This window comes from Vulpes vulpes, chromosome 15 (assembly GCF_048418805.1).
Source record: "Vulpes vulpes isolate BD-2025 chromosome 15, VulVul3, whole genome shotgun sequence".
NCBI classification, from domain to species: domain Eukaryota; kingdom Metazoa; phylum Chordata; class Mammalia; order Carnivora; family Canidae; genus Vulpes; species Vulpes vulpes.
The window spans coordinates 104,796,591-104,823,813 of NC_132794.1; the positions used below are offsets into that span (position 1 = coordinate 104,796,591).

At 43.1% G+C, this 27,223-nt stretch overlaps 2 protein-coding genes across 5 annotated transcripts in view; one reads left to right on the forward strand and one right to left on the reverse strand.

The window, feature by feature from the left end:
• Nucleotides 1–389, reverse strand: part of HSPA12A (heat shock protein family A (Hsp70) member 12A) — a 161,126-nt gene extending 160,737 nt beyond the window's left edge. The window contains exon 1 of one of the 2 annotated variants that reach the window (XM_072740193.1): nucleotides 168–389. Coding sequence is in view for 1 of the 2 variants with exons in the window: in XM_025994036.2 (XP_025849821.1) it covers nucleotides 168–170 (3 nt within the window). In the remaining variant the exon portion in view is untranslated. The remainder of the gene's footprint in view (nucleotides 1–167) is intronic. The other variant, XM_025994036.2, reaches the window with a different exon arrangement.
• ENO4 (enolase 4) lies at nucleotides 1–27,034 on the forward strand. 3 transcript variants are annotated; one of them, XM_025994067.2, is made up of 14 exons: nucleotides 1–333; nucleotides 5,772–5,900; nucleotides 6,631–6,821; nucleotides 9,827–9,975; nucleotides 11,825–11,991; nucleotides 12,086–12,217; nucleotides 14,000–14,053; nucleotides 15,315–15,371; nucleotides 17,464–17,631; nucleotides 19,938–20,063; nucleotides 21,332–21,527; nucleotides 23,167–23,234; nucleotides 23,768–23,885; nucleotides 26,322–27,034. In XM_025994067.2, the coding sequence occupies exons 1-14, from the start codon at nucleotides 169–171 to the stop codon at nucleotides 26,483–26,485; spliced, it is 1,884 nt and encodes a 627-aa protein (XP_025849852.2). In that variant the 5' UTR covers nucleotides 1–168; the 3' UTR covers nucleotides 26,486–27,034. The 3 variants fall into 3 exon arrangements, with proteins under 3 accessions (XP_025849852.2, XP_025849869.2, XP_025849861.2); XM_025994084.2 differs by lacking the exon at nucleotides 5,772–5,900 and having other exon boundaries at nucleotides 114–333; XM_025994076.2 differs by lacking the exon at nucleotides 14,000–14,053 and having other exon boundaries at nucleotides 132–333.
• The last annotated feature ends 189 nt before the right edge of the window (nucleotides 27,035–27,223 follow it).

Here is a 27,223-nt window from a genome sequence, read left to right on the forward strand (position 1 = left end):
GGAGGCAGGAGGGCGGGGGGGAGCAGAGCGCAGCTCCCGCCGCAGCCGGAGACCCGGCTGGAAACCTCGCGAGAGCTGGGGTCGGGGATCTCGTTGCGTTGCCTAGCGACGGGCAGGACGCTCGCAGGCCCCCAGGCTAACCCCCGCTGTAGCCTTAAATCTCCTACCATGGGAGAAGAAGGCGGCGGCCGTAGCTTTGGGACCGCTAGGGAGCTGCAGAAGCTGAAGCAGCAGGCGATGGAGTACTACCGGGAGAACGACGTCCCGCGCAGGCTGGAAGAGCTGCTCAACTCCACCTTCTACCTCCAGCCTGCCGACGTCTACGGGCACCTGGTAGGGACCTGGGACAAACACGCTTCCCTCCAGCCCCACTCCCCCTCCCCCCGCCTCGCGCTGCGGCAGCGCCACGCGCCTGCGCCGCAGAGATGCGCACGCGCGCCGCCCCCGCGGGCTTCGGAGCCGAACGGTGCGCGGAGCCGGGGCGGAAGGGATCCCGAGCGAGAAAGTGCAAGCGGCCGGAGGACAGGGGCGGTCTGGGCTCGGGGCCGGGCAGGCTTCCTCGTCACCTCTGCGTCGGCCCGCCCGGTGGGTTGCCAGGTGTCTTTTACGCAGATCTTAACACCGCGTAGCTCAGCTGCCGCCTGCTGCGGCCCCCGCTCGCCCGCGGAGGAGCGCCCTGGCGTTTGCTGCAGCTTGGCTCAGCCTTCCCCGGGGCCTCGTGCCCAGCCTGCGCTCCTTGCTTCCAAGTCCCACTTCCAAGCCTGCGCTCTCCTTGCAGTGCGCGCCCTTCTGCTCCTGGATGCCCAGCCCCACCCGACCAGCTGCACCCAAAGTCCAAATCCCCGTCGGTCTTGCCCGCTTCGCCTGGACTGACTGCCCTCGAGTGTTCCTAAGTCATTTCCTGCACACGATGAGCCCCTGCCCAGGCTTGCGAGCAACGTAGACAGCAGGGGCTTTTCCCTAACACCTGCCTGGTCCCCGCGCCCAGCGCAAGATCAGGTACCTAAACAGCCCTAAGCCCCGAGGCTTGAGCAAGCCTGTTATTCCCAGATCCGTGAAGCACTAAGCCAGCGCCTTCCTTCTGGGAGGCAGCGCGGTTGGGACTGGTAGGAGCTCGCAGTCGGGTGAGGCAATATGACAGCAGAGTGTGTAAACGCAGTAAAGACGCGCAATGTGTGTTCAAGATTCAAAACCACGTGCTGTTGAGGTGGTGGATACGGAGGATGCTCCCTGAAGGTTTATTTTACTCAGTCGTGGCCTAGAAGTGAAAGCTGAAAGTTGGGGCGAAGTGAGGAGGGATGAGCTCGCAGTGCTATGTGATTTATGTCATTTTACCTTTTTTTTTTTAAGATTTTATTAATTTATTCATGAGAGACACACAGAGAGAGGGGGATAGAGACACAGGCGGAGGGAGAAGCAGGCTCCATGCAGGGAGCCCAACATGGGACCCATCCCGGGATCTCCAGGGTCAGGCCCTGGGCTGAAGGCAGGCACTAAACTGCTGAGCCACCCAGGCTGCCCTATATCATTTCGCTTAATTATTAGGACCACTGAGAGGTAAAGATTATGATTTTCATTTTACAAATAAGGAAACTGTGGCCCAGCGAATTTAGATGGTTTTCCCAAGGGACACAGTGAATGACAGTGACGAGTCAAACCAGGTCTGTGTCCCTAGTACCTAGCACATTGCATGGTACCTGGTGGACACTCAAGCACTTATTTGTGGCACAGAGGAATGAACACGACTCAATTCCATTCTCTTTCCACTGTCTCTTGCAGGAGGAATTCTTGAAAGTCAACTAGTCTAACTTCCTCGTTTCACAAAGACCACAAGCCCTTGTCTCGCAGCTACTTAGTGCAAAAGTTAAGACTGGAAACTTTCCTCAGTGTGATGTCCTTTCCAGTCTACTAGGCAACCAGGACTTTGGTTTGTACAGCTCTCTGGGAGCTTATACCTTGGTTAGGGACAAAAGCCACTGATTCAGAAACTAACTGGAGTACTTACTGTTGATAAGGTGATAAATGGTTGTGTGCTAGACTGATAGGCCTGTCAAGGAATTCAGGAATGAGAAAAGATCCTTGTAGGCTGTAGTGTCTGAGAACGTTTTGGCTTGGACTTTGAAGGATGTTCAGGAATTGGACTGGCAAGGAGACAATGTCCTTTTCATTTTGTCGCTGCCCTGGTTTTGGCCATCCATATTTTCATCTGGCCTCTCCCTCTGTTGAGTCTAGCCCAAATCGTGCTGCTAGAGCAGCATTCCTAATCCTAAATCTGACCATCACTCATTTGCTCAGAAACCTCAGTTCCTCACTTCCCTCCCCTTGGCTTATCCTATTCCTCCTCCCAACGTAGTGGCTCTGGGCTTCTCCCCCTGGTCTGCCTGGTGAAATACATATTCTCCACCATTCAGCTCAAATGCCGCTTCTCTACTTCTGTTACATACTAGAGGAATTAAGTAATGAGGAAGACCCTTGGGGGCAATTGCAATACTATTTAGTCCCTCATCATAGAGCTTAGTTGAAAGAGTTTGGGATTGGGAGTCAGCAGATCTGATTTGATTGTCATCCCTGCCACTTAGCTATAGCAGACTATTATATTGATGTTCCCCCACTGTGACTATCTTATGTAAATCCCTCCCTCACTGGCTTGGAACTGGGCCTCGGGACTTGCTTTGATCAAGAGCACCTTGCCAAGCATGATGCAGACAAAGGCATGGTAAGTGCTGCCATATTGAGGCTTGTACTATTGGGACACTCCCTCCTGGAAGCCAGTCACCATGCTGCCAGGAAGTCCAATTACCCTACTGGAGAAAGAGATCAAGTAGAGAGGCTCTGGCATATGGAGTACCTCCAGGAAATCCTGTGAGAAAGACATGCCCAGCCAGCCCCAAGGATGTTCTAACCATCCTGGTTGAGACACATGAGTTAAATCATCCTGGATACTCTGGATCCGGTCATGCCTCCAGATCACTGAGTCTGAATAGGAGACCGCAGGCAAGACAAGCCAAAAGAATAACCCAGATAAGCCCATACATTCTACATGATTGTAGAATCATGAGTGAGTAAATGTCTCCAGTCACTAAATTTTGGGGTAGTCTGTTACTAAGTAGTGAATAATGAAAACATTGGTTATTTTACTTTGTACAATTTTTCTGGAACTCAGTTTGCTTATCTGTGGGATGGAGATAATAGGATTTACCTTACAGAGTTGTTTTGAGTTTTACGACACGATGTATACAAAGATCCCTGGGATGTGTCTGACACCTATTAGTTTATACATGATTTAATTTATGGAATCCTAAAGGCAGGCACTGTAGTGTGTGATACAGTGACAAACAAGACAGACCCTCTGCAAGGCACATATTAAATACTTAAAAATGTTAGCTCCTTTCTCCGCCTAACATAATATTGTACATTGTGGATCCATATTGCTAGTTGCATCAAATTCACTATAATGCACAACATGTAAGCTAGATAATATTTTTCTCTCCTGACTCTATCTAAATTCATTGAGGCACTTACTCTGTAACATACAAACCATCATCCTTAAAATATATGGATGGTTTGGGGTGCCTGGGTGGCTCAGTGGTTGAGCTTCTGACTTTTGGTTTCAGGGTCATGATCTCAGGGTGCTGGCGTAGAGCCCTGTCTGGGGTGGGGGGGGGAGCTCCACGCTCAGCAGGGAGTCTGCTTCCCTTCTCCCTCTGCTTCTCCTGCTGCCCACACTCTAAAATAAATAAATGAAATCTTTAAATATATATATATACTTAATATATATGCATAGATGGATGGCTTGAAAATTGACTTTTGCTTTAGTTGTTCTGGGGCAACACCTGTGAGCTGACACGTTGCTGATGGGTAGTAGGTGACCTGTTATGTATGTTGAGGTCATCGGATTTTTTTTTTAATTTTTTTAATTTATTTATTTATGATAGTCACAGAGAGAGAGAGAGAGAGGCAGAGACACAGGCAGAGGGAGAAGCAGGCTCCATGCACCAGGAGCCCGACGCGGGACTCGATCCTGGGTCTCCAGGATCGCGCCCTGGGCCAAAGGCAGGTGCCAAACTGCTGCGCCACCCAGGGATCCCCAAGGTCATTGGATTTTGAACTGATAGATCAGAGGCCTGGTCTGCAACGAATGCAAATAAAGAGCCAAATACAGTCTGGTGATAAAGAGGTCAAGGAGGGTGTGCCTTCACCGCCCCCCTCCCCCCCCCCAGTTCCTGCTCCCCTGTGTGGAACACCATCTTGTATCTTTTTACTCAGGTTTTTTGAGTGGCTTTCTGCCTCCACTTCATTCTCTTCCGTCCCTTTCTTAGATCACTTCCAAATGGCTTCTGCTTTCCCACATCAATGAAACTGCTATTACTAAGGTTCTGACAACCCTCTTTGAAAATGTTCTGTATGTGAACCTCTGGCGAGTAAATACGGCCTCTGCAGAAGCCTTCACCATTTAAATATCAGATGCCTTGTGGGGAAGAAAAAAACTGGACCCCAGAAGGTTTCCGAAGTTTGCATCACAGCGTTCTAGAGACCAGCTGACTTTTGTATCTTGAATAGTAGGATGGATTAAGGCCTCCTAAAAAGTGACAAGGGGTCTCTAAGAAATGTATGTGATAACCTTCCAAAATGTGTCATGTTTGATGGACAGTTTCCTTCCAAGTAGGAGTCTCTTCAGAGAAACTAAGTAATACTTTGCAAACAACTATGCTCCTCCTTTGGGTAGCTGGAATCATCTAAATAAAACAAAGGTATTTGTTTCAGGGTAAGTTAATATGGCTAAGCCTCTAATCCTGAGTTTTTTGTTGTTTTTTTCTCCTCCCTTAAATTCACATGTACTACATTTTTCACTCTGAGGCACCATCACCAAAACAGAAATGGAAGACAGCGTGGCAGATGGAAGATTATCTGCTTCTGGAATAGCCAGAGTTAGTGTGGGCCTCATATTCCTGATAAAAATAGGGAGTATAACCACATTCCTCATGCTAATTTTTCTTCCTAAAATGCTATGAATTTGAAGGTATGTCCTTCTCCCTTTCCCTCATCAACGGATGCGATTAGCATGAATTCTGGAGTCAACCTGCCTAGATGCGAATCACAGCTCAGCCAGTTATTTTGCAATCTTGGGCAAAAGATTCAATTTCTCTATACTCAGTTTCTTCATTTGTAGAGTAGAGATTTTAAAAATAACACTGATTCCATAGGGTTGTTATAAGGTATAAATAATGTGGGTAAAGCACTTAAAACAGTGGCCAATACAATCATCTGTTCTTTAAAAAAAAAAACTTGTGTGTGTTTTAGATGCTTTTAAGTTTTATATTTTGTTAGATACTGTTCTGTAAAATGGAGACATTGATTTGACTTCTCAAATTATATTGTGGGTTTTTGTCATTTAACACTGATTTTAAAGTAACTCTATGAGAATAAAAGAATTTTTTTAAAAAACAAAGTTTGTTCAAATACTGTTTCATTTTGCTTGTAAATAAAGTCATGTTTTATAATTATAATAAAAAAAATGTATGTGAGCTTTTGCTGAGAGTTCAAGAGAAAACAAATTGCTCTGTGTACTAGAGACCCTGCCATCAGGTTAATCCAAATCTCAGCAGCGTGTGAAGGCAGGGCAGTTCCCACCAAGCTGCTGCTAGCCTAGCTGCACCACCCCCCACCCCCTGCAGGAGGACACTTGGGAGAAGTTGAGAAGAAGGTAGAGTAAATTTTAAAGATAAATTAGTCATGGTATTTTAATTTTTGTTTTTTTGTGTGTGTTGAAGGCAAACTGCTTTGCTAAACTTGCAAAGCCTCCCACCATATGCAAAGTAGTGGGGAAAAATGTATTGGATGGACTGGGGCTTCCAACCCTACAAGTGGAAATATTCTGCACCATTCAAAATTTTCCCAAGGTACGAAGCAGCTTAACTGACTCCATTGCATTTATTGTCTAAATTGTAGAAAATTAATGTTTTGAAATTCAGCATTTGTGAAATATAGACATACACACGTACATAAAGCATGAACCACACAAGCATTATGGTTTTATTAGGTTTAAGGCTAACATTGGTACAGACATGGCATGCTAGCTTGAAGATGATCCAAGATGGAGAAATGGGACAAAAATAGTTTCAAAACTCTGACATCATTAATGTGATGAGGTCTATAAATCGATAGGTATGTTTATAGATTCACACACATTTATAGATAGATTGACATAGATTTATAGATATGTATGCTGATCTATGTAAAGAAAATTTGTTTTCATAATTATAACAAGTCATTTTAATTGCTGCATATTTGTTAGAAATAATTTTGCTACAGTCTCTGGGAAGCAAATAATTATGATTAAATCTGTATCCTTTTAGCTATTTATTGGAGAGGTAGTGATAAAAAAAATGAAGTTCAGAGTAAGATTTTTATAAGTGTACTTTAATAAGGTATTAATTTTAAATGTTCCCCTGAAGTTGGGTTCCATACAGTTTCAACAGTTATAAAAATATCTCAAAGAAAATTATATATTCTCATTTTCCCTTTGAAACTGGTGATAAAATATCGTGCACATTAAAAGCTGGATACGTTTAATTTCTTCTTTTCTGCAAGAGGGAGGGAAAATGTAGGACCCGTTTATGTTATTTTCAGAACATATGTTCGGTGGTGATCTCCACACACTTTGAAGTCCATGAGAACGTTTCACCCGAGCTGGCCGAGGCGGAGCAAGTGGAAAGGTTGGCGGCCGTCAGCACCGCTGTGCAGTGGGTCAACGGAACCATCACGGAGGAGCTTTGGGGCATGGTGCCCTCCCACCAGGCTGAGGTGGACCAGGTGCTCAGGTAAATCTTCCACTTGCAAACAGAAGTGTCCAGTACAAATACTATCTCTTTACTTTTTATTTCACCTGCTAACAAAACAGGTCTGTCCTACCTAGAGGGTACAGTCAGGAAGTTGGGTAAGAAGCACATGCTGAAGCAGTGGAATTTAGCACAGAATGCCATTTCTCATCTGAAGAGCTTATTTTTAAAATACGGTTATTTAAAAAAATATATGGTTATTTAAATTTTTTAAAAAATTTCCTTATTTTTTTCTGTCCCACTTTCTTGGTTTTCACATATTAGAGTCAGTCTGTGGGCAAAGCATGGGAACCTGTTGTGGTTGGAGGATTGACTATAAGCATCATCCGCTGTGTCTACGTGAGAGTATAAAACCCTCAAAAGTGGTGTATGCGGTGGGGAGACAGGAAGGTGGGGAATCATCATCTGGATTCTTAATGCTTTTCCTGAGAAACTTTCTACTGAAACTTTTACTGAATCTTAAGCATGGAAAGAGGCCAAAGGGCCTCACGTCACCTCACACAGGAAAATTTTTTAAATAATGGGACGCCTGGGTGGCTCAGTGGTTCAGAGTCTGCATTTGGCTTAGGTCGTGATCCCGGGGTTCCGGGATGGACTCCCGCATCGGGGTCCCTGCAGGGAGCCTGCTTCTCCCTCTGCCTATGTCTCTGCCTCTCTCTCTCTCTCTGTCTTTCAGGAATGAATGAATGAATGAATGAATGAATGAATAAATAAATAAATAAAAATCTTTAAAAAAGTAAAAAAAGAAAAGCAAGGAAGTGTTTGCTAGGGCTGAATAAATATTGTTCAGTGCCCAACCAAGTAAGAGTAGCACTACTGTTGCTCTTGTGCAGGTCCGATGCCACAAGCCCCTCGGCCAAACGAAGGTCAACTGGATTCTCTCTCAAAGCTTCATCACATTTCAGTTTGCTTCAGACTTGTATCATAATCTTTGTAAAAACATTTTTTCAATTGTTTTTGGTTTCGTTTGAGTTTTTTCTTCTCATCTGCTGTGACCATATTGCCCATTTTATTTCCCAAGGTAGTTTTTCTCAGACCTTCTGTTCTATGGCATTCCTTTTCTCCTGGATTTTTTCTTCCCCAAACCTCCCATCTGGACTGGTTCCCCTCTAGCCTACTATAGAGATGCTTTATTGTCCTGCTTCTTCTATCTTATATCTTCCTCTTTCTGGACTTGCTGGATTACATCCTTTATTTTTTAAATTTAATCAATTTAGTTAAAATATACTGTATTATTAGTTTCAGGGATAGAATTTAGTGATTCATCAGGTGCATATAACACCCAGTAGTCATTACATCAAGTGCCCTCCTTAACACCTATCACCCAATTACTCCATTCCCCACCTACCTCCCCTCCATCAACCTTCAGTTTGTTTTCTAGAGTTAAGACTCTCTTATGATTTGCCTTCCTATTTTCATCTTATTTTATTTTTTCCTTCCTTTCCCCCCATGTTCATCTGTTTTGTTTCTTAAATTCCACATGGGTGAAATCACATGGTACTTGTCTTTCTCTGACTGACTTATTTTGCTTAGCATAATATCTTCTGGTTCCATCCATGTCATTGCAAATGGCAAGATTTCATTCCTTTTGATGACTGAGTAATATTCATATATACATATATATGATACATGTATATATAAACATATATATATATATAAACATATATATATATATATATAAACATATATATATATGTATATATGTCGCATCTTTATCCATTCATCTGTCAATGGACAACGGGGCTCTCTCCATATTTTGGCTATTGTGAACATTGCTGCTATAAACACTGGGGTGTAGGTGCCCCTTAAAATCACTATGTTTGTATCATTTGGATAAACACTAAGTAGTGCAATTGCTGGGTCATAGGGTAGTTCTATTTTTGACTTTTTGAGAAACCCTCCATACTGTTTTCTAGAGTGGCTGCTCCAGTTTGCATTCTCACCAACAGTGTAAGAGGATTCCCTTTCTCCACATCCTCCCCAACATCTGATGTTTCCTGAAGTATTCATTTTAGCCATTCTGCCCAGTGTGAAGTGGTATCTCGTTGTGGTTTTGATTTATATTTCTCTGATACGGAGTGATGTTGAGCATTTTTTCATGTGTCTGTTGGCCATCTGTAGGTCTTCTTTGGAGAAATGTCTGTTCATGTCTTCTGCCCATCTCTTGATTGGGTTATTTGTTCTTTGGGTGTTGAGTTTAATAAGTTCTTTATAGATTTTGGATACTAGCCCTTTATCTGATAACTCATTTGCAAATATCTTCTCCCATTCCATAGGCTGCTTTCAGTCTTGTTGACTGTTTCATTTGCTGTGCAGAAGCTCTTTATCTTAGTGAAGTCCCAGTAGTTCATTTTTGCCTTTGTTTCCCTTGCCTTTGGAGACATGTCTAGCAAGAAGTTGCTGCAGCCAAGGTCACAGAGGTTGCTGCCTGTGTTCTCCTCTAGGATTTTGATAGATTCCTGTCTCACATTTAGGTCTTTCATCCATTTCGAGTTTATTTTTGTGTGTACCTTTTAGGACTTCCCAAAAGTTTGTTGTCGTTTTTTTTAACTATTCATTTTAAGTTCTCCTCCCCACCAAAAAACGAAAATGAATTCCTGCCCATTATGCTGTATATTTCACTGTTTTTCTATTCTTGACTCATTTTTCTTTTGATGGTCACTTATTCTAAAAGAAAATCCAATAGCACTTAATCAAATTAGGTCTTCAAATTTTACTTTAAATATATAAACAAATAGGCTCAAATAAAAAAAAAAGCACCTAAAATCTTTAAACATTTATTTCCAGGCCAAAATTAATTTCAGCTGTTGAACACAGTTTTGCAACAGCATCATTATTTTTGAGGCCTTGGAAAGTAAAGCTGATTTGTTTTTAAGTGGCCAAAAAGCAGAGTTAATTGTTGAAACATATTGAATGGAGGTCAGCACTCAAACTGGCCAAAATTACCAGTGATATTCATTGTAAAGCCATATTTTCTTGCCACAAAGGACATTCTTTGAAAATAAAGTACAGGAAGATAAAGAGAGGAGAGAATTGGAAAAGAGCCTGGAAGACCCAACAGCGCCCATCCCTTTACCTCTGCCACCACCACCTCCTCCTCCCCCACCTCCAGCAAAAAAAAAAGGACAAAAGCAAGGTCAGTGGCTCATCTTGCAGAACCTTTGATAACTAGCGTGCAACGAAGAAAGGCTGAAAGGCCGACTGCCTTTCCAGTTAGTGTCTTTTTGTTGCAGACCTAGGTCAGGCTCCCCCCAGGTACCATCCATCCTCCATGCTGCTTCCTTGCTTAACACTGCGATGTCGGGGAAGGCAGGGTTTTACCCTCTCCCACCCTTCCTTTTGTTTGTAAGAAAAAGATATCTCTTACCCAGAGGTGAACATTCACCAGGCAAAGTCATGGAACCATGGCAGTGCTGGGGACAGGGAAAAGAAAGTAGCCTGGGGGACCTTTAACTGCCCCCCCCCAAATATTCATTAGCTCATCCAAAGTTACTCCATATTTTAAAGATTAGCGATATCCTTTGATGTGCATAAACAACACTTTGTCAGTCCTATTAATAACATATTAATGAAAGTATTCTTGGGGTACGTAATTGGATCAGTCAGTTAAGTACCCGCCTTCTGCTCCAGTCATGATCTCAGCGTCCTGGGATCATGCCCCGCATCAGGCTCCCCGCTCAGCATAGAGTCTGCTTCTTCCTCTGTTCATGCTCTTTTTCTCATTCACTGTCTCTCTCTCAAATAAATAAGATCTTTTAAAAAAAGTTTTCTTTGGATCACTTTGCTATTTTAAAGCAAATCTTCAAAGTTATCATGGCCCTTTGTTCCATGCTTTCCAACATGTTGTGAACATCAGCCCCTTTGGTATGTTAATTCTGGAGCTGCTGCTAGTATTGTAAATAGTTTCATGTCCTTCCAACATACTCCTTGAGGACATGAATCATGTCTCATTCACTTTAGTACCACCAATACCTACCATGATGCCAAAGCATAAAGTAAACCCCCAATTCTTTTGAATAAGAAAGCACCAGAACCACAAGGGGATCAAAGAGACCATGGAGACATGGTCTCCATGGTCTGAGGCCAGAGAGGGAAGGGGAGTCTCTCCAGGCAAAAGAATCATATAAGACCAATCTCTATGGATGGGGGATGGCCACTGCTGAATTACAGGTCGAGACCAGCAATGGGCATTCATTTGGTGGTTGCTGTTGATTGATGGAACTTGGAACATAAGGGATGAAGTAGGAGGGGACATAATTTGCTAAACCTTTGCTATTTGTTACACACTTACATACTTTCTTCCACTTATCTTACATACCAGACCCAGGCCAGCAGCTGGGGGAGGGACCAGAAGGGCACTCGAGATTTACCATGGATGGCGTGGCACCTGAGCAGGCTGGGTGGTTGGCAGCAAATGAGAGTGGAAGACAGGTGAGGCCGAGGATTGATGGCTGCATCTGGAAGCCATTTCTAATACAACAAGGCATCTGTTCGGGGTTGGCCAGCAAGGTAGCTAGTTAGATATACACACACATGAAGAGACGTATTCAACAGAAAGCTGGATATGCAGGAGCTATGGTGACTGTAGAAACAAAGGACTTGGAATTCAAAGACTGTCCAGGTCTTCTTTCACTTTCTGTTGGATATTGGGCAAGTCTTTGACCTAAGCCCGCGGTTACTTATATGCGGGTGTGGATAACAGTACCTGCCCTATATAATTGTCAAAGGAGTTAATATTCATTGTCTGAAAATTTCTTAAGAGTGGCAAAATCCATGGCTATGGATGATGAACATTAGGGAGTAGTAAGTGAAAGCACACAAGCTTCTTCTTAGGGGTTGAGGTGGAGAGCCTGATCTACCCAGCCTCAGTTTCCCCCCTTTCTTTATGCTGGGCCCTCACATCTGTAACCAAAGCATTATAACATAGAGTTTTATCATAGTCAAAAGTCCTCAGAAGGAATCCCTTATCACTTTTTGCCTCCTAGGGAAGAATGATACTGTCACAGAGAAACCTATTCTGCCTCCAGAACCTGCTGAACCCGTACTCAGTGGCAGCATGGCCATAGGGGCCGTGTCACTAGCTGTGGCCAAAGCCAGTGCCATCCTGGGCAATAACCCCTTCTACTTAAATATCGCATTACTGAAGCAGCAGGTCAGTGCCCGTTGAATTCTGTTCCAAGGCCCCATGAGTATCTCAATACCAATGAACCGTGTTTCTGGTTTCTCCCTGTTTTTCCGTCTTCCAGGAGCAGCCTGCAAAGCTCACTGTACCTTTGCTAATGGTGTCTCTGGTCAGCTGTGGGAAGGCATCGCCGGGCAAGCTGAATTTAATGAAAGAATTGATGTGTATACCGCATCCCGGGTTAACAGCTAAACAAGTACCTTCTATTATCTCACCTACTTTTTCTTAAAACAGAAAACAAAAACAAAACAAAACAAGCCACCACATTCCATCACCTATGAGTATTTGGTGTAGGGCCCCAAGGTTTATGATACCAAGGGAGAGAGAATTAAATATAAAATGAAAACAATATATATTTTAGTAGGGATCCCTGGGTGGCGCAGCGGTTTGGCGCCTGCCTTTGGCCCAGGGCGCGATCCTGGAGACCCGGGATCGAATCCCACATCGGGCTCCCGGTGCATGGAGCCTGCTTCTCCCTCTGCCTATGTCTCTGCCTCTCTCTCTTTCTCTCTCTGTGACTATCATAAATAAATTAAAAAAAAATTTAAAAAAAAATATATATATTTTAGTAAATCAGAGAAGTGGGGAGAAAGCAAGACATCAGGCATAAGGGGCCACATTTAAACCGCCTCCGATCTCTGGCTTTCAGCACCGAGGACACCAAGGAGCCCTGCCTGAGTAACTTGGCGGGCCTTGGTAGTGCTGGCAGATTGTTATGTGGGGGAGTTGAAGCATCTCTATTTACTGGCCAAGGCGCTGTGGCAGCAGCAAGAGGAAGCTGGCTCCTTCCTAGCAGCCAGTTCTGTTGGCTAAGAGCTCCGGGGTGGAACAGACTGCCTGGCACAAAAAGAGAGGTTCAGCGCATGCTTATAGGTAGAAGGAATCCTAAGCTGCATCGTTATACCTAGTGGTGTGCTAGCGTCTATACTGTTCCTCAGTGACCTGAACGAGTCATTGTGCCTCTTTAAACCTTCATGAAATGTTCTACCAGTTGGGCATCAGGAAGAACTAATGTTCATGTTCTACAGTGGATGTTTTCAGCAGGAAGTCCAGGAAGTTCCATCCCCTCTGGTAAAATACATAGAGTGATACTTTTTATCTAAGCTAGTGAGCATCATTATTAAAAAAAAAAAAATCTCAAGAGAATTTCTTCGTGATAAAGAATTATTTTTTTTAAAAGAATAAATATTACCTCATGATGGATCAACTGTAAAATAGTAGAAATTCATAGCTGGCTCACCATGTGTCAGATCACGTTCAGACTCTAGCACCAGGATCTTCCCTGCACATAGTATCTGTTGTGCTATTTGGGTACCAGAGCATGCCATTCTTTGTCTTCGAGTGCAGATCCCACAATCATTGGAATATACTTTTCTATTTTTAAGTGACAGTGGCTTCATACTGGTTCAAACACACTGTCACACAGAATCCCTTGGTGACCTGTGACATACATTGCAAACAGGTTGGCCAAGACACTATGAGAGAGAATGAAGCTGACTTGATCCAACCAATTGACCCAGTCAGTTCTGAACAATGAAGAAAGGATAGTGAGAAGAGCCTCATTCATATTCAACAAACTACAACTTGAGGGCTGAAGATTAACATTTAATCTTTTGATTTTGTAGACCACATCTAATCTACTAACTAGGAGGCCTTATCAGAGACCCTACAAATATTCAGTTAGAAATAGCCAGTGTGTGCTGTCAAGTTTTTATATTTATGGGATTCCTGGGTGGCTCAGTAGTTGAGCATCTGCCTTTGACTCAAGGCGTGATCCTGGAGTCCCGGGATGGAGTCCCACATCGGGCTCCCTACATGGAGCCTGCTTCTCCCTCTGCCTGTGTCTCTGCCTCTGTGTGTGTGTGTGTGTGTGTGTGTGTGTGTGTGTCTCATGAATAAGTAAATCTTAAAAAAAAAGTTTTTATATTTAAAGTTTCTGGACTACAGTTGTGGAAGATCATGGTTATTATACTTACAGGGTGTGGAGATGCTTCTGGAAATTCAGAAACATATTAACAAAACAATCGAAATGGTACGTAAAGAGAATCTCTGGGATCTGACTGCTGATACTGACACCTTCTAGCATACAAATTTTTATAGTTCATTATGAAATTAACTCAATATTGTTGTTATTGATATGTAAAATGTATTCATTTGCCTTGGGTTTCTCATACAAGCCAAGATTATACATTCCCTCATTGGCCATGGATCCAGTTTCTAATGGCACTTAATCTCATCAGTCTGGCTCTATACTAAGATCATCCCTTAGGATTTTCAAAGAAAGGATTTGCACATCCTTTAGGATGTGCAAGGCAGTTTAGTGTAATGATTAAGGCACAGACTCTGGTGTCTGTTTAGAATCCTGGTGTTGGGCAAATGGGGAGCCTTTGGCCAGGCAGCCCTTGCAGGGAAGCCCCAGAGGCAGGGTGATGACAGTCAGCTGTATGGATGAGTCACTGCTTGTGCCTGTGTTTATCTTGTTCACCACAGTTATGTCTCCTGCCTTGCACATTGATTGGCTTCCTGAGCGTGGTACTTTTACCAGGGGATAGACAGTTCAGCTGTCTCCCTAGTGAAAAGAAGCAGGATAATTGTATTTGCATATACGCCGGTGTGAGCCATGCTGACTCTTGCCAAACATGCCCCAATTTACAGAGCCAGTAATGCTGGGTATTAAAATGTATCCTTAAAGGGCTGCATGCTTGCTCCAGAATGCTGCCAACACCCCACACTATGGTATTGAAAATGCCCAATAATCTTTGGGAACTAGCTTTGCTTTTCATCTTAAATGACATGACACATACCAGGTTCATCAGATTTGATGACCTTCGGCTGTTTCCAAAAGTCAAATCCACCCTGCAGAGAGAGTGTGTGGACTTTAACAATGTTCAAAACAATCTCAAAGCAAATCCCACAGTGGTGTTGCTCCTTAAGGGCAAGGAGGGCACCTCATTTGAGTGAATAATACTTTATTTATGCAAGTATAAATGCACTTCATGTGTGTGATTGGAAGCAGAATGTAAGGATGAACTAAAGGGAACAGGTACCTGAAACTCAGATGTTTCAAAGTTTGGAGTTTTTCAAAACCAGAGGGGATGGTATGGTCCCTGCCTCTGTGTGTGTGTGTGTGTGTGTGTGTGTGTGTGTGTGTGTCTGTGTGTGTGTCTGTGATTCCCAGTGTCCCTGGTCCAGCCCCAGAGCAGTGGACGGGCCACATGCCCTGAAGCTCTACTTGCTACCAGAGACAGGTCTGAAAACTGCAAGTGATTTCTCTCTTATCTTCTGTCCCACAGACCCCTCCTCCAAAAATAGAGACCAGAAAAGGGCATAATGGAAGCAAAAGAGGTCAAGTAAGTTTATGCATTTCTTTACCACCCTTCAGTAGGACACAATTCATTTACATACTCCCTGCCCCGTTCCTCTCCCGGTCACTATGCGCCAGGACCCAGGCTAACACACATGGAAACTACCAAGTGATGCTCCTGCAAAAGCACTAAACAGGACAACCCCAGAGCTGGACTCTCATTCTGCTGCACCTCTCTGGCCACAGGCTGCCGGGCCAGCACTTGTCTCTCCCACTGACATCCCAGAGTGTGTGGAGAAGCATTTGCGTATCCCATAGAAGAGATTATATTTGAAACTTGATAGGTGAAGCATTGGGGAAGTTATCAGTTATCTCTGATAACTAACTGAAAGGCATATAGAATGTTTTCGATTTTGATCTGACTCCTGCCAAGTAAGGGAGAAAGAAAAGGCACAAAATGATAGCCATTTCTTTCATTGGGTCTGAAAAGGCATTGAAACACCATTTCAGATGAACCATTACTGGAGCTCAAGATTTTGTCAGTAGCGTCAGACAAACAGTTCTCGTCAAAATTGGTCAGCGTGGTTGAAAGAGCCTGAGGAAGCCATCTCAGCCTGATTAGGCAATGGCTTTGGTGACTGTGGGTGTGCTGACAGATACACCTCTCATATGCCCGAACATTCAACAGTATGGTTGGAATAACCCGTAAGAACCCTGAGATAATGCACGTGGTGATGGGGCTAGTAAAGGTGAAACATTAAATTCCTCCTCACAATTGGGAGAGAAAAAAGAAATGTGTGAAAAAAAAATACACCAGAAAGTTAAGTACTTGACAGTTTTATCTGTTGGGATGAGCGCGACACCCTAACTAACATTAGACCTCATAAGAGAGCCAGGGCATGATGAACAAGCAACCAAGTATCAGCACCTTTCCCTACTCCAGCAGGTTGTCCTGCGTGGTCTGAGAAACTCTAACCCAGATCCGCCCTCCCCATGATCAGCTTTACTACTTTTTTTTTTTTTTTTTCTGTTAGAAACAGGTTAGATGGTAGATTCTAGAGAGGTGGCCATACGCAGCTAAGAAGCATGAACTCTAGAGCTAAGTTTCGTGGATTAAAATCTGTTCCAAGTTACTTACCTCTCTGTAAAATGGGATAATAATATTATCTGCTTCATGGGGTTGAAGGAGTAAAATGTATTTATGTTAAGTGCTTAGGATAGTAGCTGGCATTTGATAACCTCTAAGTAAGCGATACTTTTTTAGTATTTAGAAGACTAACAAAACTCCTCAGTTGACACACAGCAATTGCCCCAGCTATTCCTTTGCCAAATAAAAGGTTCCTCTCCCTGACATTAAAATCGTTAGATGGTTCATATAATTAACTCGTGCTATCATCAGAGAAATGGGATATTGATATCTAGGTTCACGTTTGCCCTCGAGGTTGGCGTGCCTGCACACACGCAACACCCTTCAGAATCACCGATACCACTTCAACTGTGCTATAATTGCATAGCAGCAATTTAGGAGGAGGGCACATCGGGGCTGACCTTGCAACAGAAATACGTGGCTGCCTTTCCCTGGGCTGCTTTGAGTCCCAAACCTTCCACTGAAAGCCATCCACAGGGCTGCATCAGGTGGGCAGAGATCTTCTATCCTTTTTCAAATAAAACCTTTTCCTGAAGGAGGGTTCTATGTTAAGACTTATATTCAAAGGGAAAATGGGACACAGGTAAGAGCAGATCTGGAAGTGGGTGGAGGAGGACAGAGTTAGGGACAGGCCAGACAGACGTTTACAAGGACAGCCTGGAGATTCACCAACCTGGTGGCTGTGGCTCAGGTCAGCTTGCGGTCAGAGTTGATAAACAGATTACATAGGCACACCAAAGAGAGAAAAGCGTGTTCCCAGGTCAAGCCTCAAATCTTGGGGGTAAGAAAATTGCTCCAGACCCTTTGGGCAATCATATGCCCAAATGTCATGCAGAGATGAGTGACACCTGGCCATAGGTTAATGGAGACTCAGAGGCCCACGTGTTTAGAGAGCTGTGTCTAGTTATCCTGGTGCCTAGTTTATAACCAGAAAGCTCCAGGAACCTTACTGCTCTACATTTATATGCATCATTTGCTTTTGGTCCTATAGCAGCCCATCACTGGCAAGATGTCCCATCTTGGCTGTTTAACCATTAATTATGACACCATAGAGCAGCCACTGCTCCTGATACAAGGCATCTGTGCGAACCTGGGGCTGGACATGGGGACAAACCTGCATCTAGCCATCAACTGTGCTGCACATGAGCTGATGGATTACGTAAGTTTCTGCTCCAGAACACTCACTTCTTGTTGGGTCCCATTATTTTTAAATTAGAACTCAAAAGAAGAGCCTATCTGAATATTTTCCAAACAGATCCTACTGCTTTTATTAATATTGTGTGCAGGTTCCAAGTATAAATGGAGTCGAGAAAGCCAAGTTAGCTAATGACCAGAGAAAAACATAACCATATAATTTTTTAAATTAGCAGAAAATGTCAAAATAATTACATATAGAAATTCAGTAACAAAAATTACTAAAGTGGGTTGCTTACATTGCAATTACGAGAGCTATTGAAAAATAACAAACCGGTATGTTCTCCTGAGTTCACTCATTTAGTTGGTAGATGCTGAATTTGTCAAACGTGGAAAATGGACCCATTGTAAGTATAACTTGGTAAGCCCTTCTGGACAAGTGGTTCTCAGGGTTTCTGCTGTGACTCACTTTTTAAATATAAAAATATTTCCAGGGCACCTGGTGGCTCAGTGGTTGAATGTCTGCCTTTGGCTCAGGTCGTGATCCCAGGGTCCTGGGACCGAGTCCCTCATCAGGGAGCCTGCTTCTCCCTCTGCCTATGTCTCTGCTTCTCATTCTGTGTTTCTCATGAATAAATAAAATCTTTAAAAATATTTCCAAGTTATTGACATTTATGGAGAATATATTTTTATCCAATTAAGCCCATCCACAGTGTTATCCACAGCCTGGGTTAGGAGGACAGGGCTTTAGCAATGAATCTTCACCCAGAGACCACACCACGTGGGGGCAATTATTTTAAAAAGAATGGAAAACAGGTTCATTTTTAAAAAGCTGCAGTCTTCACTTCCTCATGGTAACACACCAGCAGTTCACCCTTCAACTTGGCAAACTGGCATGTGAGGGAAACGGATAAGACCTATCTGTCTTCTACACATACTTCCCTTTTTCAAATACACAAATGCTAGGTCTGTGTTGTATGAAATGCTCAGCATGTTGACATACATTTGTGGTGACTTGGTCATTAATGTCAAATTCAGGGGATGTGACCAAAGAGAATTCTGCTTTAATTTGCAATTCTTTTTAACTTCAAAGGAAAACTCGAACAGCATACAAGAACCCTAAGTTTCAGCTGACTTCTAAGTCCTTTTAACTTTTCTAAAGATACTAAGCGCATGAAGGCATGTTTAATGTAATTTCCTATTCTCCACATAATGATTGGTTCCTAGGCATACTATTACAAAAAATAATTGCATGTTTTCATCAGCAACGTATACCGAGAACTATGAATATACTGACTGCCAGTGCTAGCTAGAATGGGTATTTTTTTGCTTATATGCAGTAAAATGTATTAGCTTGATATCAAATAATTCTTACAATGTTAATTCAAGGTCATTAGCATTTCTTTACTGACAAGATAGGATTTTCAAGGTTTTGCAGTCAAGAAACGAAAAGTTCTGGCTGCTTTTAATCTGAAAAAAGTATAAAATCCTTTCAAGCATGGACTTCTTTGGAAGCTACTTAATTCCAATGGAATCCATTCCATTAACAGCCATAGCAGAAAGGTGTTAGTAAACCATTCTGTTCCATCCTGCCTCCTTCCTGGTACCTGAAAAACCCAGGTACACAGACTTGGAAATCAAAAATATGTTTTGCAGAGACACTACACTAGATCCGTTAGCCCTGTTTACTTCCATTCTTGAGGACTCAGGGGCTTTCCAGACTTTGAATGAATGGGATTGAACTAGAACTCTATACTTTCAGGACCATATGGCTACTACTAGAGCTTGCCCGCTACCTGAGAAGGAGATGCCTTCACATGGGTCACTTGACATTTCATAGTGGCTGTTTGTATATGAAAAGTCTCACTCTGCTTTCAAATTTTAGGATATTCACAGTAGAGGAGACAAGCTATTTGTTTACTGTGAGTTGAAAGATGGTGGGTTCTGGTGAGTGGGAAGCTGTGCACTGCTCTTCTGTTTTATAAATTTATGTCATCACCCGTTGACCCAAGCATCCAGGTAGCTGGCACCACGTCACAGACCGAAGAAATTATTCCCCTCCTACTGTGTACTTGGTCTTTTGTGCAGAAGTCTTCATCTGAAGTCAGAGGGTGGAGTTCCATGGAGCATAAAAAGGAATGATGACTTGATTTCCCCAGGCTAATATTTAACAGTTATTTAAACTAAAGCACACAGATTTCTCATGGGAATATGGCCTGAAAGGAATGTTTACAATCTTTTATGTGCAATGAATAAACACAAATGGGAATCCCACCTTTAGCATTTGAGGAATTCATCATTTATCTTTTTTATTGTCTTAACACTTACCAGAATAAAGGAAAGTATGAAGTAATGACAGGAATACACAAAAACACAGCTGAGATGCTTGACCTGTACGTGGATCTGATCAACAAGTTCCCTTCAATTATCGCCTTAATTGATCCTTTCAGGAAGGAGGTAATGGGATTGAACTTGAATTTTTTAAGCACAGAGAGCAAAAATCTCATTCTTTTGGGTTGATCACTCGAAATACTGCAATTTGGGTTGGGGTGGAGGTGCCTTCCTTCTGCACACCTGAGAGAAGGCACACACCAAGCACACACGCAGCTGAAGCACAAGCGCATGGGAGTGTGCCCGTGTGCAGGTTGAGGGGAGCTATTCCCAAGCGCTGGAGGGGCACTCACCCTGCAGCTGCTGCTTCAGCTGACCCATCACATACCAGCATTAAGTGCTCCCCGAAACAGGACATCAGCTGGGCTAAATGTTTATAACCCAGATCCACTTACCACACATGCATCAAAGTCACAAAGCCGTATTTTTGCAAAGGTTTCAGATGGAGAGGTGTTTCGGTCCATTCCAGCTACTGCATCTGATGAGGGTTGCTCATGTGCAACAGAAGGCCATCATTGTCCTTAATGCTCTGAAACTCCAACTTAAATTCTTGATGTCGTGAATTGGAGAACCATTAGATATACTTAACAGATCCCCTCTCTGAGATAATGCATGGATTTAAATTTGGGGCACAAGAAAAGAGCAGCATCCCGCTCAGGTCCCAGCCCCCCCGCCCCATGCCACATCCCAGCACTCACGGAGCCATCACTGAGCTCTTCATCCTGCCAGCCCCATCTTCCAGGGCTTGTCCTGGGCTGACCTCAGCTGGTGTGAATGTGGTAAGGTGCCTGTGTTTAGTGTGTTCTAGTGGGACAGCGGCTTGGGAGACTTTGTAGATCATCAGTTAAAAAATAGCATTTCATTTCATGTGATGGTCTCACCAAAAACAAACAAAAAAAACAAACAAAAAAACACAACAGTGTTGAGAATGAGGGCCTAGAGCCCTTGCAGCCACATCTCCTCCTGTTCTCTGTTCACCAGAAATAAGTGACATGTTCTGGCCAGCCAGTCATTAGTAGTGCCATGGACAATACAGTGGGTAGGAACAGCTCAGTTTTGAAGGACTTGAGAATCAATGTGGAGCATTTAATGTGTGTTAAACATTTGATTCACCAGATCTTTAAGCTCAAATTTAAGCACTTGAAGTTTCTGCTCCATGAAGTTGGTTAATTTGTGGGGCTGTGGTTCAGGCATCATTCAGCCACAGATACAACAGAAACGGTTTTGTGGATCTCAGTAAGGTGCATAACTCTGATTAGGTGCTAGAAGATTCCTGTTGTTTTGTGATCATGCCCTAATATATTATAACGATCAATTCTTAACTATTTATCTAGGATTCTGAACAGTGGGAGAGCATCTATAATACTCTTGGTTCCAGGTGTTACATCATCGCAGGAGCTGCATCCAAAAGCATTTCTCAGCTTCTAGAGGGTGGCAACAACAGCACCCCCAAATCCAGTGGGGTGATCATAAAACACACCAATCAAACGACGGTGTCTGACTTGGTGGAAGTAACCAATCTTCTTGACAGTGAGTAAAAGTATAGGTCTGTAAGACTCATAACAAACTTAACTTGATTATACAAGGAGCCAAAAATATGCAGTTTATCAGTTAGTAAAAAGCATGGCATTAATCTTAAAAAAAAGATTTAAAAATTTTCCAACCATTTGAGAGAGCTTTGGTGCTGGAAGACAACCTGCAGCTAGCTTACCGACTGACTTCACAGCATTCCAACAACAGTGCCAGTTCAGGAGGCCGCCTCTTGAGTGAAGCTGCCACACAGGTGTGGCTAAGGACAGCGCCCCATCAGCTTCACAACACATGACAGTGATTCCCCCACACACACACACACAACCCACAATGTTGTTTTAAAAATTCCTCCCAAGTTTCAAACTCTTTACCACCTTGAGGTCTTTGAACATGCTTTGCCTGGTACCATTTACCAGGTTAACTACTCCAGATTCTTCAGGTCTTTCCTTAAAAGGAAATCTTTTCAGATATATATGACTTTTCTGGCTTTCCCAACCCCTCCCTGGTTGCTCTCGACCTTCCTCATGGCATCCTATACTTTCTCTTTATAGCATTGGCCATAATTACTTGTATGATTATTTAATGTCTAGCATCCCTCACTAGACTATAAACTTGCATGAGTTCACAGGAGTCTTGTTCATTTACACACAGCGCCTGAAACATGAATGGTCTCAGGAACCAGGCAGAAGGCTTGTCTAAGACCTGGAGTAGGACTCAGAGCCAGGCTGGCAGCCCGGGGGGCCTGGGCTGGTGTCAGAGAATGGAATAGAATGCCCATAGTCCCTTGTCCTGTGGATGGCCAGTCTAGGAACCAGGCAGGACTGTCCTGTAGGTGGTAGATGGAGGCCCAGCCCTGGCCTTTCCCCCTGGGCCTACCCCTCAGCCAGCATTGTCATTCACTTTGGATTGCTACTATAGCTCTGCCTCTAAAACAGTCTCTAGAGGAAGAACCTTGGCTTGCATTCTTTGCAGACTGGCAAATTTCAAGGGCTTCTGAGATCTTTGAATTTGGATTAAGTACCATCAGCAGTGCTCTTCTAATAAGTTAACATTCAGAACAACAGATTCCTTTGAATAAAATTTTACACGATGAATTGTGAAATCCAACAGGGCATATTAAGTCCCCAGATGGTGCCCTTGCCCTTACTGTGTATTTTGTCTCAAAGATGCACACTTCTCTACACTGAACATGGACAAAATGGAATCCTATTTTAACAGTTGTGGTCTTAGAAGTATGTCAATCTAATTTGAGCACTTTCCCCCTTTCGTGGTCATAAAGGTCTATCTTACAATTTACAGTTATCTTAAATTTGATCAAATGGGGTATTCATGTAGTATTTAGCATCTGAGCTACTGGAAAGGGTAATAAAAATACAAATGGTTAGGTCAGAATTCTCAGGTGGTCAAATCACTGACTCTTCACAAGAAAGTTATAAATTTCTGGCAAATTTTAAATTTTGGTTCCAGAGGCTCATATATACATGTATATATATTACACACACGTATATACACATATAAATACATGTATGCACACACATACATGTAGACATATACATACATATACATGTATATATGTATATGAGCTTAAGCTCATTGTTTCTATGCCATCTAAACCTGAAAAGAATTGCTCTGCTCACAGGTAAGCAGCACATCACCGTCTTCGGAAGTACAGAAGGAGAGTCGTCTGATGACAGCCTGGTCGATTTGGTAAGTACTGAAAGCTGGTCAATTGCAGAATTGCCAAAACACTGCTTTTTATCAAGAATGGGTATTTCAGAGAAAAGCAGTCCTTGGCGGAGAAAGTCATGTAACCTTTTATGAAATAGACTTGCTTCCTCCCAGACAGCTACCTTTTGCAAAGAGCTAATCTTTGAACTTTTAGAAGGAAGAAAAATTGAAGTCCTGGGAAAATGATGAGCACACTTAAATGGCTGGGGTGAGCACTTGCAATCTTACCACCTAAAATGAAGCGGGGAAAGGCCAGAATGTTCTTAGATAAAATCAGCATGCTCACATGACTAGTAAAGCATCTGATGTGTAGTCATGCTCTTTACCTTTTGCCACGCTCAGTAAGCAGGCCACCCTACCTATGCAAAGATAAAATACGAAGGAGTAAGAGAAAAACCCAAACAGCACACAGGGTCAGTGCCCTTTCTCCCTAAAGAATGATTAGTATTTTAGCAAAATATGTGACTTCTCATTTAAAATCAGTTTTGTCCTCCCCACCCCCGCCCCCTAAGGCCATTGGACTCGGTGTCCGGTTTATCAAGTTGGGAGGTCTTTCTCGAGGCGAACGGGTGACTAAGTACAACCGCCTTTTTACTATAGAGGAAGAGCTTGTCCAGAATGGAACACTGGGTACGTGCTGCTTTCTTGCTTTGTTTTCACTTAGCCATGAATAAGGGAACAAAGATTGGAAGAAGGGGAATGGGAGGCCCTCGGCAGGAGGGCAGGGGGATCCAAAGACTATAACTAAGTGCTGACAAAACTAGGGTGGCATTTGCTACAATGTGCATTGTTTTCTTAATGGATTATCTATTTACCTGAATGTTGAAAACTCTCTCGCCCTGCTTCTTGATGAATAAGCTGCGTGGTGCTTTTCAATAGAATTAATTGATTGGAATCTCCAAGCCTACCTTTTGTTATGGTCCAAATTATAGTTGAGGTCTCTCTGTACAACCCGTGAAGTTAAAGGCAGATGTTTTCCTGATGATTCTTACAAACTCCTTTTACTTAAGACAAGCAGAGACAGCATGTTAAGTTTAATGTCATACGCTGGAAAGGCTGTGGTCTCAAGAGAAACAAACCAGTCATTTATGAAGTTAAGCCTCTGCAAATTTGCACGCATAGAAGGCACCTTGTGTACTGGCTAAATGGAGAGAAACACCCCAAATAGGCATTTTTACGCTTCATGTTACTGTGATGGCCAAAAGCAGGTGCACAGTACAGAGTAATATTTAAAGACACCGAGTTATTGTCTTTGGAATTCTAAAAATATTTTGCATTTTAGGATAGAATAAATCCACTGATAGGCTGGGAAAAAAGTATGTGTTATTTAGGGAGTATTGACAAAATATGAAATGTTCTTGGATGGTATAAATGAAATCTATTAAGTGATAAATGTATTACAGAATGACTGTAGGGCACACCAGTTATCGCATATGACAGCAAGGACGTAGTCCTGTATTGGGCCTCAATATGCTACGCATTGAAGAAAGAAGCCAATAGAAATCGTAATTAGGAATTTGTCATGTTTAAAGTACATAATGACCCTGAAACACACCCTAAAAATTTAATTGAGAGGCTCTTTCTGTGTTATGTAAGGGCAATCAAAAGTTAGTTGTTTAGTGTGTGACACAGGACTTGTTTTTTCAAATAGGTAAAATCATATTGTTCCTATGTATTACCTGTTTTTTTTTAAGATTTTATTTATTTATTCATGAGAGACACACAGAGAGAGAGAGAGAGAGAGAGGCAGAGACACAGGCAGAGGGAGAAGCAGGCTCCATGCAGGGCATGCAGGGAGCCCGACGTGGGACTTGATCCCAGGACTCCAGGATCAGGCCCTGGGCTGAAGGCAGGCGCTAAACTGCTGAGCCGCCCGGGCTGCCCTGTTCTTTTTTTTTTTTTTTAATGTGATCTTGACATGTGGAAGCCTTAAGTTCCTAAATGGCCCATCACATTTCCAGCCAGACTTCAGCACAGGAGAAACAGCTGCTCCTGGGCATCAGAAAGGACAGTGACTAGAGGTCCCCCCGGCCTTGCTTCAGGGCCAGGCCCAAACTCTGGTCATCCTGGACTCGCCTCATGATTGTACTTTGCTTTACTGGACTTCTCAGATACTGCGTTTTTTACAGGATGGAGGTTTGTGGCAACCCTGTGTCAAGCACGTTTCTGGGTGCCATTTTTCCAAGAGCGTTTGCTTACTTTGTCTCTGTGTCGTGTTTTAGTCATTCTCACAAAATTTCAGACTTTTTCATTATCCTTCTATTTGTTATGATAATCTGTGATCAGTGATTGATTTGCTGAGAGCTCAGATAATGGTTAGCATTTTTTAGCAATAAAGTGTCTTTATTTAAGGTACGTACATTGGTTTTTTTTAGACCTAATGCTATTGCATACTTCACTGACTACAGCATAGTGTGAACTATTATATGCATTAAGAAACCAAAAAAAATTCATGTGACTCGCTTTATCGCAGTGGTCTTGAACCATAGTTATCTCTGAGGTGTGCCTGTAATGTGAATTTCTCTGTCATTGGCCTGCAGTCAATACACCCTATTGACAGTGGTCAATACATGGTAAGGGGACCAAATACCAGAAAAACAAATCTCCTCACTGAGACAATAAGGAAACCCCATAAAAGCTCAGCTATTAGCTGAGAGCTGTCACGGTCACTGCCCACATGGACCCGACTGGAACTAATTCTGCAGTCGTCTACGCGGGAACAGTTAGTTGGCAATGGTTTGTACTTGTGTAGAGGACTGGCCTCTCCTCTAGCTCATCATCTTCCTCTGCTCCTTCTCTGCTAAGCCTCTGCCCCAAGTCCACTGCATAAAAAGCGTTCCAGAAGGGCACCATGTAGACTGAGCAAAACAAGTGTATTGTACAGGTAACGTGTGAGCAAAGTCAGGCCTGGTTCTAAACAGTCCCGGGACCTTTCCTAGTGGCCAGGGGACATACCTGGGCACTGGGCACTTATGAAGATGGTCTCTCCTTTACCTTCCAGAACAAATAACATCAAACTCAGCACCACTGCATCCGACAGTAAACTTTATTGTTGTTGTTGAATAGGTTGCAATGAAGGACACACATTTTTTTCCTTGAATGACGAAGTGGAAACGGGGACCAAGGCATCCAAGGCCGTGGCCCCCGTGACTGGTGAGCTGCCGGAGCTGCCAGAGCTGCCGGAGCCTGTCTTCCCCATTGAAGTGATGGAGGCATCGGCCAACGCATGAGTGTCTTCTGGATGGGACCGTGGACGCCCGGCTTAGGGCCACACAGCCAGCAGGAGACCCGCAGAGCCCAAGGGTGTCTTCACACTGGTTTTGCTATAAAACGCCCCTAACCAGTACACTCTTTCTATTCTTATGATTTCACTGTTGAATAAATTGATATGTAGTATTTCTGCCTGAAATTATACCTGTGGGATGTGTCTTCCAGACATCTCATTTCCATGGGAATTTCATCTGTATACCAGCAATCCTGTCCACTTGGGGGGCTACGGCCTAGTAAGAGTCCAGGACCTCTGTGGCTGACATATCCATGCCAGAAAGCACAGACGCATTTTTGTAGCCAGCCTCATGCAGGAAGAAGTGTGAGAACTTCGGTTTTTGTAACCACCAAAGGCTTCTTTTGACTTCCTTACCCTTAATTCTTTTCCCTGATTCCCTCCTCTTTCTAAATTTTCATCTTTATTATTTTACTTACATGCTTGTGGGCGTCCTAAGATCCTTTTTGGAAAAAGAATCAGTATAAGTGAATAAAACCATCAGTAAGTGCATAAATAGTCTTAAGATAATTAACTGCTCAATTATTTATGCAACAGCATCTCAGAGGCGACTAAAAATGATACGTCGTATAGGCTGACTGAATGAAGTGCTTCTCTTGTAAGCCAGTATGAGGGTTATAGCATAAAAGTACTAGAAATGAAGTTATTCACACATCTACAGATATAATAATGTCCTACTGCTTTA